Source organism: Pleuronectes platessa, chromosome 6 (genome assembly GCF_947347685.1).
Source record: "Pleuronectes platessa chromosome 6, fPlePla1.1, whole genome shotgun sequence".
Lineage (NCBI taxonomy): Eukaryota > Metazoa > Chordata > Actinopteri > Pleuronectiformes > Pleuronectidae > Pleuronectes > Pleuronectes platessa.
The window spans coordinates 5,160,801-5,172,986 of NC_070631.1; the positions used below are offsets into that span (position 1 = coordinate 5,160,801).

General features: G+C 44.2%; 1 protein-coding gene across 8 annotated transcripts in view; it reads left to right on the forward strand.

The window, feature by feature from the left end:
• The first annotated feature begins 507 nt into the window (after positions 1–507).
• Positions 508–12,186, forward strand: part of rap1gapa (RAP1 GTPase activating protein a) — a 39,863-nt gene continuing 28,184 nt past the window's right edge. For 4 of the 8 annotated variants that reach the window (XM_053425661.1, XM_053425658.1, XM_053425659.1 and 1 more), the window contains exons 1-2: positions 510–691; positions 9,582–9,617. In XM_053425661.1, the coding sequence (XP_053281636.1) occupies positions 648–691; positions 9,582–9,617 (80 nt within the window). In that variant the 5' untranslated portion in view covers positions 510–647. Of the gene's footprint in view, positions 692–9,101; positions 9,367–9,581; positions 9,618–12,186 lie in introns of those variants that run through there. The other 4 variants (XM_053425662.1, XM_053425660.1, XM_053425665.1 and 1 more) reach the window with 4 other exon arrangements.

The window sequence follows — 12,186 nt, forward strand, 5'->3', positions numbered from 1 at the left end:
TCTCATGTGCATGCCGGAGCTGACGGGAAGAATTATCAGCGACAGATCAGCAACTCGCTCGGAGGAGGTCGACACCTCCAGTGTGCAGGAGAGGAGCTGCTCCCCCGGGCTGAAGCCTGTTCGACCAGCTGCCTTCCAGGGACACAGAGAGAGGGAGAACTCGTGTGGGGCGAGAAAATTCTCTCTGTGTTTTTGCCTTCAGCCATTTGGAATAAAATATATTTAAACGATCCACAATCTTCTGGTGTGCCTTTGTGATTAGTGTTAAATGGAAATGAAAAAAGCTTCCTGTGAACCTGTACGTGAGACCACCACACGCCTGGTTCCCTGGCATGGTCAGCAGCCCCCCCCCCCCCCCCCCCCATACACACACACCTCTCTCTCTCTCCCTTTTCCTCCCTCATCCTCTCCTCGTTTCCTCCCCCCCACCCACCCCACCCCTCTGTTTGTGAAGGAGGCGTGTGAGTCAGGAAGAGGCAGGCTGGGGGAGTGGAGCTCACACAGCAGGCAGAGCATACAAACACACACATTGACACACACACACTCTCTCTCTCTCTCACACACACATGCCTAGTCAGCGTAAGTGACACAAGCGCTGGCTCCATTCAGCACCGAGTTGACTGACTCACCCGTATCCATTAGCCGGAATGCCGCAGAGAAAGAGGAGTTTCACTTTTGGAGCCTATGGGGGGTAAGAAATGAAATTCCTCATAATTCTGTCAAAAACTGAGCATCTCTTTAGCTCATATTCCTAAGGTGGTGATGTGTGCGTGTGGGTGTGCGTGTGTGTTTGTGTGTGCGTGTGTCTGTGTGTGTGTGTCTGTGTGTGTGTCTGTCTGTGTGCATGTCTCCGTCTCCTCGTTTGATGACTGTGCAGATTCTGCGCCTGTATTTCTGCCTGCATGTCTGCAGCTCTATTTATCAGAGCAGCTTTTGTATCACATGGGCCAGTGTGACATTTCTGTGGCTTTCCATTATAAATCAGAACCTTTATCACACTGCAGTGGCTGTTTTGTTGATGAATCATTGTGAGTGACACTTGTAAAGTCAATGCACAGTGTGTTTGTTGACATTTCGGATGTATAGATGAAGTTATATTACAGGCTATTGACAGAGACAATGGTTTGCAGGGAACTGTGCAGATACCTTAAATGCCTGCTCTCATTTCTCCACTGCGTTATTTGCTTGTGTTTACTCTATTTCTATGTTTTGCATTCATGTGCATTCTGCCAGTCATCAACATCCTTTGCTGCCCAGTTCACTGCTGTGATAATCTGTGTGTTTCTTAGAGTGACCCACTTCAGACTTCACAGATCTGAGCAGTAGGTGAACACGCACCTGGCCGCCTCCCCTCGAGGACGTGTTGTGTTGTGCTGCCCAACAACAAAGCCTGGACAATCAATGCACACACACACACACACACGCACTTGATGTTGTGAGGCTGGGCTGTGGAGCAGTTTTAAGTGTAATAGTGTAGCGGCCTCAGTATTAATTGAAGTGTGTGTTGGTTGTTGGCCAAGTGGTGATGCACGTTAACGACAGGAGGTGCATTAAGAAGTGGGAGAACGTTGGTGATGCATCATATTATCGACCCGTAGTTTCTCCTTGGAATAATCTACAAGGACACTTTCTCTCTTTTTGGAAAGTATTTGACTTGAGACACTTTATGAGTCCTGCAGTCTGTCGGTGTCCAGTGGGTTGGGACCATCAAACGACCTCGTGTTTAACTGGTGCCACTGGGATCAGCTGGATTTCTGTTCACTTCCCCTCACAGCTTTGCAGACGTCTTCAAGCATCTTGGTCTTAGAGACTTGATAAACCAGCAGTTGTCTTGTTTGGTTTTGTCAGGATTATAACTACAGGTTATTTATAATTAATTCATGGATCTTGATGGAAGAAACCTGGCGTATAGAAGCGACTGTTATCTTTGAGTTTGTGCAATAAGGTGCAGCTCGATTGAATGTGAGAGGACTGTGGGGCCTTGGTGGAGGTTTGAACTCTACTTTGAGCCATTCAAGTGTTTTCTGACATTTGTTTGCACGATTACTCAAAAACTACTCGGTCAATCTCCTTGAAAGTTTGTGGAGGGTCGGAGGAAGAAACCATTAATTGTTAGAGGGATGCAGGATTTGTTTCCCCACTTTCTTTAACATTTTGAGATGGGCTGTAGCTTTGATGGAGGTTTGCCTGGTAGTTGCCTGTGTAGGTCAACTGAATTATAAATATTCTATATATTCACAATGTGAAATCATTTAACCATAAATCATAAAATTCAAGATATATAATGTGCTATAAAAATATACGTATTACATCTTTTATTTGGGTTTTAGGGTTTTCATTCCAATCCAGATATAGTTGCTCTTTCTCTCATCTTAGGAAATGATCAGTTCTAATAAACCTGCATCTTCCTCAGCAGGTGAGGGGGGGGGGGAGACGCACACATCGCTTTCTTATTTTTTGTGAATCACACAAGCTGCTTCTCTGTGTTGTGTTCAGCCGCAGCCCTGGACGCCGTGGCACTTGGCCTTTCGATAGGTCAGACTGATTTCTCACATCAGCAGGTGATCTGTAGTACACTCTGCCCCCTGCAGCCCATCGCTATTCACCGACGGAGAGCCGGCCCCCTCTGTCCTCTGCAGATCGGTCTCTGCTGGACTCAGCACGCTTTATAATTTGGACATCAACCATTAATGAGGCTCCCACTTAATCAGAGCTCTCGTGTCTTTTTCGCTTTGGGAAGGTCACGGCCGTGATGTAACACTGATCTTTCATTTCCTTTTGATTCTCCTCCAAGTTTTCCTCCTGAGGAAACAGGCTGCACCCGCCTGTTGTCACATGAGACAAACTGGAGCTGGTATACAGTGTGTTGCTGTTTGTCTGCAGCTCATTAACCATTACATCTTGAAATAAACACAGAGCTATGGCTTGTGTGCTGCATGCTTCTCCAGAAACCTCAGTGACGAGGCCTTCAGGCAACACGGACAATGCTGGTGTATGTGGCCGTGATGTATAGGAAGAAGAATTCATGAAAGTGCTGCTCAGAGTGGAAAAACCCCACACTGTTGTTTTCTGCTTCTCTGGTCAGCTGATTTGAAAAGTAGACAAGGAAAAGGTGTGTTTCCCAGTGTTCATGGTAATTTGATCATAATAAGAATATTAATCTAAAAACTCTCGGGTGTTTTTGTGTAGTTTGTGGCTTCGGCAAAAAGGCGAATTGACAGATTCATTAATGAAAAGCTGCTGTTTCACACCTCGCTGTTGTTTGCAAAAAAGAAAAGAGGCCTTTGTTGTCTATTTGATTTGTGATGATCTCTTGTCCGAGGCTTATTGTATTGATTATTGAAGCAGAGACAACAGGAGGACAACGTGGAGACTGTCCCTTTTGTCTGAGAAAAGCAAACGTTTGCATGAGAAAAAAGATGATTAGAGCGCGAGGCAGATACTTGAGAACAGGACGGCCATTCAAGTACCTTCCAAGGGCAGCGGCAAAACAAACAGGAGATGTAGGGCTCTCCAGTTCCCACTCAGTCAGTTCACCTTGCATATTTACTCTGACAATTCACATTCATATTCACAATGGAAAAGCCATCCGCGAAAGAAGAATAGGCAGGGATCGGATGGGCCGCAGTTAATTATCTAATGTCCGAGGGGGCCAGGGATCGTTAACTTAATTTTGCTCCGATAAAAGAATAAAAACATCAGGGATTCTATTTCCCTTGAAATCGTGCACATCATCGTCTCTGAGCCTCGTGTGTCCAGCACGTCCTGGTCCGAGCAGGTGTGTGGCCTCAGTCCAACTTCATGCTTCACAACATGGAAACTCAAAAAGTGAGAGAAAGATGTTTTATATGTTAACACAAACCTCTGCAGAGAGAGAGAGAGAGAGAGAGAGAGAGAGAGAGAGAGCTCCCACAGTTTATGTCTAACACCTCTAGCTGACTGTTTTTGATTTCTTCCATTCTTTCACATGAAACCATTTTTCAAAAACATCTTTATCTAGACCAGGTTTTCTTCAAACAAGCGACTCACAGTGAGTCACTGATCTGACGCTGACAACAATTCACACCGCGAGATTACTTGGGGGTGTGCCACGGATAGGCCGAGGGTGGACACGATTATTAATATCTATCTCATTGTTATACTGTCATTGCATTACAATACAGAATTATAACTTTCAGTGTAGTGTGTATATAAAGAGGGAATATCTTGGATATGAACGCCGCCATTTTACGCGTTTGGAGCCAGGAGTCTGTGCAGTAGTGTTCGCTGTGGCGGGGTCACGCTGCTAAACGTGCTCGACCAATCACAAGTCAGCGTCAGCAGCCACCAGGGGATGGGGGGGGGGGGGGGGGGGGCTTTTGCCGCGGCCCTCGGAATGACGTCACACCCGAAGAACCCCAGATGCATTCAGGTCATAATAACACATCACGCGTAAAACGTCCACAGACAGTAAGTGAACATTGGACGTGTACGACAAGTAAACAGTCAACACAACAGTGTTCACTGCTGTCGATATATCTGGAGGGGTGGTCTTGGATTTCAAAGGGGGGGGGGGGGGGGGGGGGGTTGTGAGGTTCCAGTTGCACCTTCTGACTCCGGGGTCGGATATTCCGAGCTCCGGTGGTTTAATGGAGACGCAGCATGTGGCTTCACTTTCAGGTTCCTCCATCTTTGTAAACAGTCCATGAGGTACACAAACAACACAACAGTTAAAAATACCAATAATCATGACATGACTCATCACATTTCTGTATTGACTTGATGTACATGTCGTGTGTGTGTGTGTGTGTGCGTGTTCTTGTGTGTGTTCACTGTATCTCACTGTACAGCATCTAAATGAGAACATTGAGCCACTTTGCCCTCACGTCTCCGTCAATAGGCTCATTCAGGCCTTCGCCGGGTCCAGACACAGGAGCTGGTCTGGGATCTGGTCACGTTCTGTTTTCCTCAGACAATGTGACTTATTGCTTCCCTGAGCGTTATTTATAGCGATTGTTGGGCTCAAGGCCTCGTCTGTCCTCCTGTGGATCTACTCCTGACACCACCCGGCCGTGTTCTGAACGTCTGACTGCAGATGTGGTTGTTTTCATGTTGTGGGGAAAACACTGAACAGACTCACACACTGTGTATGTCCGAGCATCCACCTTTGCTGTACACCACTCTGATGTGATGGATTGAAATTATACTCCATCCTACAGTGACCGGTGATCCCCTGACTTTTTCCTCCAACGCCACAGGCTGGGTGACATTTTTGTGCTATTAGTGAAATATCTTGACAACTCCCGGATGGATTGCTGTGACATTTTGTTCAGATATTTATGTCCCTCGACTGGATGAACTGTAATTAGTTTGCCAGTCCCTGAACTTTGGGCTTTTAATGCTTGCGAAATATATAGTTGTTGTTTACCCAGCTTATGCATAATCATATTTCTAATCACATTCCTTTATTGCCTCTGCTAAGGTGATTGTTTTGTGTTTGTTTGTAGGATTACGTAAAAAGGGAGAGGAGATAAAGCATTTTTCAACATTTTCCTTGATTCCTCTGAGAATAATTCATGCAGCCACGTTGGGGACTGATATTCATGAGTGTGTGATATTTGGTGCTTGGAGTTATGAACTCTTCTAGTGAATCGGCCACAGGTAGGTTCTATATAACCCCCTGTATCTGTTGGAGAGTATCAAGTTGAAACTGCACAGTCACAAACAGCCGAGTCAGCATGTTCTCAACTCTTGCTGAGTGAGTAGCACTGACCCTGACTCAACCAGAATCTACTGTAGCTGCAGGAATAATAAGAGGAATCATTTCTTTTATTACTATTATCTTCACGATATTAGTTATTACACATTTAAAATGTATGTTTTATGTATAAGGCCTTATTCTTGCCTGTGACTACTCTTTTTTTCCTGATGGATTTGAATGTCAGAAGGTAATTTCCCAGTGTTTACGTTCTTTAATGCTTTTTAAATAAAACACACAGCGAACTCTTTTAAAAGGCGACACAGTGAACGGCTGCATTGATCTCTCAGACTCAGTCCGCGGCGTTTTCCAGATGATTTGGTTTTCAGCGTGTGCAGGCTGGCCTCTGTCCGGATTATCTTGAGTTTACAGTGGTCCTTATATTTCAGATACAGAATTATCACAGCATGAACATGTTTCTGCTGCCGATTGGAGGCTGAACAGACAACCTGTTTGCTTTAAGCTGGATTTCCAGGCTGACTTCTGTCTGGTGACCTACTTGCCACAAGCGTTGCAGCGGACTGGATGTAAACCACAGACCTCAGCTGATTTCTGAAGTGGGGAAAAAAGTTTGCAGCTGGGAAGGAGGAATTACGAGCAGCGCTTCAAGTCAGATTACGGCGAGTGAACCAGTTGTCATGTGTTCTCGGCTGCTGACACGGTGATGGGCCTGTAGGGTTTGAGGGACCCCGCCTTGTGGGAACCAGTTTGTGCTTGACACCTAGCTGAGAGCGTAGTTGAAGAATGAAAAAACAACTTGCCAGTATCTGACCACCACCCAGCACTGTAACTCGTCCCCATGCTCCTAAATGCACTGGTTTGTGTTTAACACTGTTTTCACCGTGCAAAGACTCACGGCCCACAGATGCATTAGTGAATTCTTTTTATTTCTGAGAAGACCGAGAGATTTTCACAACTCGTTCTTGTCCCACGTTCTGAATCTTTCTTATCTCACCTGCACAGTCCAGGTTGACTTTACTTTAGAATTGAAATATCTTTTTTTACGTTGGGGGATGACTTTGGTTTTACTTCTAATTAGAGAAGTAGTAAAATATTTGACTGATTGCCGAGCGTGCAATGGATTTATTTGTTTCCTTTGATCGACTTAGAGAAATAACATTGTTAGCAGAAGTCTAAATTAGGTCCGTAGTTGACTCAGCAATTTCTTCTTTTTCCCTTAATCAAATTGTACAAAGTAAAGTAAACGATAGAAATGAAAGCTCGCAGCAGCTTTTCCTGTTTCTTCTGTTTTCTTATTCTTTTTCTCTTATCTGAAAACAACATAGTTCTGACCCTTCTTCAGCTTGTTGCAAAACATTAATGCGATATTCATTATATATGAGTGTGGGGACACATGTTTTTGCAGCTTGACACAAGAAAATTGAATTCATTTTACAACATTAAATGTTTAACAGTTCCTTCTATTATCTGTGACTGTGTTTTGATAGGAGCTCTCAGCTCTGGGGTATCACATTCTGTTTTGCATTGTTGAGAATTTCCCGTACTGTCCCACTTTTTATTCAATAATCTCGACACTCCCCTGTTGATTTCATTTCACGGGAATCCCATGAAACCTGAGAACGGCGTGAGCAGCACAGGATGAGGTTCAGAAAATGTTTTTCTTAGTGATGCTAAGTTTGTGTGAAAACAACTTTTCCCCAGACGAGTGCACAGACGTATTTCTGCTGATTCCTCGAACTCCACCTCCGACACAGAAATGATTTATCTGCACATACATGTCAGGCTCGACACTGGTGATATAGATTTGAGTTATACCATCACCACCAAATCTGTCTCAGTATCAGGCGACGACCTACTAGAAACAACACCAGTCGGATGATTGGTGACCCCACATATTAACCCCCCCCCCCCCCCCCCCCCTCCACCCCAGGGCCTGTTTCCTCTCACTGACACTGTTTTCTCAGAAGGAGGAAGTCTTAGAGGCTTTCATTTATCTTTTGAGATTCTCTCCGCACAAAAGAAGAAGTAGAATCATTCTGGGTCCTAATGTTTCCTCTGTGGGAATTTCCTGCATCATTGACATTTAGAGACGTGTGTTGATAAACATGCATGAATGTAAACACCGGCTGCCTCTGCTGCCTGACTCATGGCATGGATTGTCACTCTGTTTTCATGGAAATGTGTGTGACAACGTGTGTGTGTGTGGGTCCATCATTGTGGTCCAGACTGAAATATCTCAACTGACATTGACAGTCATGGTCCCCAGAGGATGATTGTTTGAAGTTTGGCCTTTTTGACTTGTAGCAAAATATCAGGTGTTATCTGGTCGCCTGATGGATTCTGATATTCATGTATGAACAGATATGTGAATATAACTCTATTGCAATCCTTTCACTGTACATGTTCTAACACTGCAGATCGTTTTCTGGTTTTTACACTGTATAAATTAGTTTTTATTCCATTCATAGTTTTTCTATAGTTTTACTATTACATTTAAGTGTTATTATCCTTAAACTTAAGTATTGCATGTAACTTTTCACTCTTGCTGCTGTCATATTGCAAATTTACCCATTGTGGGACTAATAAAGGAATTTAAATATATCTTATATTATCTTTGTACGGAGTTTTGTTTTCATGAGCATAGTAACAGCAGGAGAACTACTTAGATTTTGGTGAAGATTTGGACAAAGTCGCATTTCCAGGATTTAAACAAATCAATTTCTTCAACATTGTGAACTTCTTTTCTCTACATTTATGAGTTTCTATATAAAAATCCAGATCTATTGTATTGAATTGTGGTTTCTTAAGGGGAACCACTGTGCCTTGGCCTCTGTGCGCTCGTCTATCATTTTAGTTTTTATTATGTATCTCAGTTCTGCTTTCTGAGGGGAGGCAACAAATCCTGAGAGACATACTAAACATTCCCTCTGCTCCATGTCGCCACCACCAGCTGGGAGGCCTGCAGCCATGACTCCCTCACTGGGCGGCAGTTGTCAGTGTCGTGTATCAACTTTGTTGTCGTAAATCGGACTTAAACTGCTGCATCTGTAGAGATGTCACATGGTTTGTTGTTGTGTTGTTTTCTGATTATCAAGTTTAAAGTATTTGGTTCTTGTGGTTTGTCAGGTTGTTCTAAAGAAATGATCCTGCCTCCTCTAGACATCCTGATTCTGGTCAGTGGAGTTTAGCTGTAGAAGTTTGTCTTGACTCTCACCTGCCAGAGGCTGATATGTTCTCTGCACACACAGCGCCATCTATTGGGAGAAACCCAACCCTGCATTCTTAACCGATGGCTTCCCAACGCTGCATCATCTGGCTGTTGTTTCCACTGATTACTGCTCAGACCTGTTTATCCAGCCTGACCTGAGGACACGTGATAGTTTAAACTGGGCTGTCGGTGAGTAATCAGCCTCATTGCACAGATTCAAACCCAGGACGAGGTTCATTTAGTCTCAGGAGACATCAGGCGAGTAATCATCCCTGGAAATGCTACTTCAACAGATGGCAGGAGTTATTTCAGGGTAACCCGGCCCACTGAGTCTCCAGCCTCTCAGTTCAGTGGGCTGTGGAGTGGGAAGGACACTCCACTGTCCCTGTGCACTGTCCACACTTAAATGAGCCTGAGCAAACTCTCATGCAGGGAAAGACACGAGACACGGAAACTATTAGTAAGTGGAGGATTCCAGTCATGTGCCACCTGGTGCTGATGTTCTGTCAAATCTTTCTTGTTTTTTTGTGTGGAGTTATTAACAGCTTGGGCTATTTTTTGACAGATTAACCCCAAATATAGACAACCACAGTGTCAAAAGTTGGGTTTTAATTTGTGTTGACTAACCCTGACCCTTTTAAATCTGTCCATTAACTTGTGCTTTTATTTTTCCAGGGTGGACAAGACCTTCGCCAAGGCCAGAAGCAAATGGTGAGTTGTTCTGTTTCCTGTTTGTCATTTTACGGTTCAAATTTGGACAAAACAGAGAAGATGGTCGACCGTGTGGGTGTGGACCAGTCCCCAGAGTGGACTGTAAGTAAGATGAATGGAGCGTTAAAAGGTAGAGCAGATGGGCAGCAGTGGGGAAACAGATACCTGGTCCATCTTCCATCTCTGCAGTGCTGGCAGGATTGAGTGGTGTGTGTGTATGTGTGTGTGTCAGGCAGGGAGCTGAGCATGCACACACTCCTGCCACTGCGGATAAACTACTCTGAAAGCGTGAGGTGTGGTGGCACGAATGTCTGGCCCTCAACCGCCTCCGCCTGACTGCAGGAGGTTAAACGCTGCAGTATCATCACTCCTCGGCGACAGATGCACGAGGATCTCTCTCACCTGCTACAGGCCTGCGTCTCTCAGCAGTGAGGGCTTGTTCTCTGAGACTGCAGTGTGGCAGTCGGGCTTCAAACTGCTCCTGCACCGTGGAGGAGAAGAGGAGGGACACAGCCGCAGAGGCAGGAGGAAGAGGAGCGTCGGAAAGAGGATTTAAAAGAGCCCTGGAGATAAAAAAGAATTGAGGCTTTGAGGAGAAGGAAGAAGGATAAGGTGGAAGTCAGGGGATGAGGTGATGTGACCGGAAGAGAAAGAGGAGACCAGTGAAGTGGGATGTCTGCAGAATGAAACCCGAGCAGAGACGGGCGAGTTTGTGGAAAGCAAAGTGACAGATTGTGACAGATCGTTCACAAACTGCTGATGTTGCAGAGCAATGGTGCAGGAATAGATCTTGGAGAGTCAAAGTCAAAATCGTCCTGCAGGTGCTGTATGTCGAGAGGAAGTTTAGTTTGAAATCAGGGCCGTGGGCTAAAATCTCCAATAGAGAAACTTTGACTGAACAAATCCTGCAGAATGCCGTGCTCGCCTTTTCGAATTGGAAGGCCAAGGAAATTCTGGTGAGTTTCTCTTTAATCTGCCGTGAGAACGTTTGGATAATACAGAATCATAGCGCGTCTGTCTGATGCCAATATTCAAGAAAACGATCAATGCAGATGATGTGTTTACACAGTTTGTATCACAGTTTGCTAATAAGACGCAACAACTTGTACTTAATTTGAAATTACAATGGAAACCAACACGGTTTTACCTTCTACTACATCTTAAGAGTGCACTGTAAGATTCAGTGTGAGCAGATTATCCATATCATGGCCTTATCCCCCCCCCCCCCCCCGCGTTGATGCTCTGCTGGATCACATACGTTCTGTTGACCCTCAGTGGATGATGACTCCCGACCTGTTGAAGGTGTTTAATGTGATTCCGTTGTTGGGTTTTGACCCCTGCGCTCATTCCGCTGATTGAATGTTGAATGATCTTCCATCTGGTCATCTCGGGTCAAACACAATAAACAGATGATCCTCCAGGTCCCCTCTCTCTCTCTCTCTCTCTCTCTCCCCCCCTCTCTCTCTCCCAGGGAGGCCTGTAATTGGTTGTAATCCTTTCTTGCTAAGCTCCCATGATGGGAGGAAATGGGAGAGTGTTGCTGGTGTGGATAATGGTTACACTGAGATGTTGTATAAGGGCACTGCTCTCTCTCTCTCTCTCTCTCTCTCTCTCTCTCTCTCTCTCTCTCTCTCTCTCTCTCTCCCCCTCCCTCCCTTTCTCCCTCTCTCCCTCTCTCTAACATACATCCAGACACAAAGTGCACTCTGCCTGTGTCTCTGTCAGTCCCTGGAGCATGATGGATTATTGTTGGATTATTGAAGCAGGCTGTCCATTGTGTAACTTCCTGTGTATTCTTTCACACAACTTGGCCCCTGATCCCTCTGTTTTATCCACGCCTCAGCTCACCCGCCCTTCATGCAGCACAGGTCTGCAGTGCTGGACCCTCCCTCGGGTGTTTGTCTTTTTCCAGGTTAGACGTCAGAGTACTTGACGTCAGTTTGTATTTTCAAATGCAGGATAAAGGAGCAGGGACGTTAACCTCGAACCCAACGCACTTATTGAGTTTATACACTGTATATATACGTCTTTATTTGAGGTTGATTGTGTAGGAGGTAGTTATCAAATCATCTGCCCTCTAGTGGCAAAAAGAGGATCATTCAGTTGCGGTCAACAATAAATTATCACTTATAATGAAATAATACCCTTATTACTACTGCTACCACTACTACTACTACTAAATATTACAGATTTATAATAACATATGACGTATAATTTGATATATATTTCATATTATGTTGAATATAATCTATATCATATACTTTTTTATTGATGAACTTTATTTTCAACTTTTGCTTATATTTTATTATATTGTTGCTTCTTAGTCATATTTGTATAATTCTTTTGGAAATCGTAAAACAGGCACAATTTGATTGAGGATAATTAGGTTGCTGTTGCACAATGACATTAAAGTTTTTGCATCATGCATCTTGATATAGTAATATGTATTTTATTAAATATATATATATTTATTATTATATAACAGTAAATAGATACTAAATAACAAGTCCTCAAGTTGGATCCTTCACAAATTCAGAATCTCACGGGACCTAATTATGCCTGTTTTCTT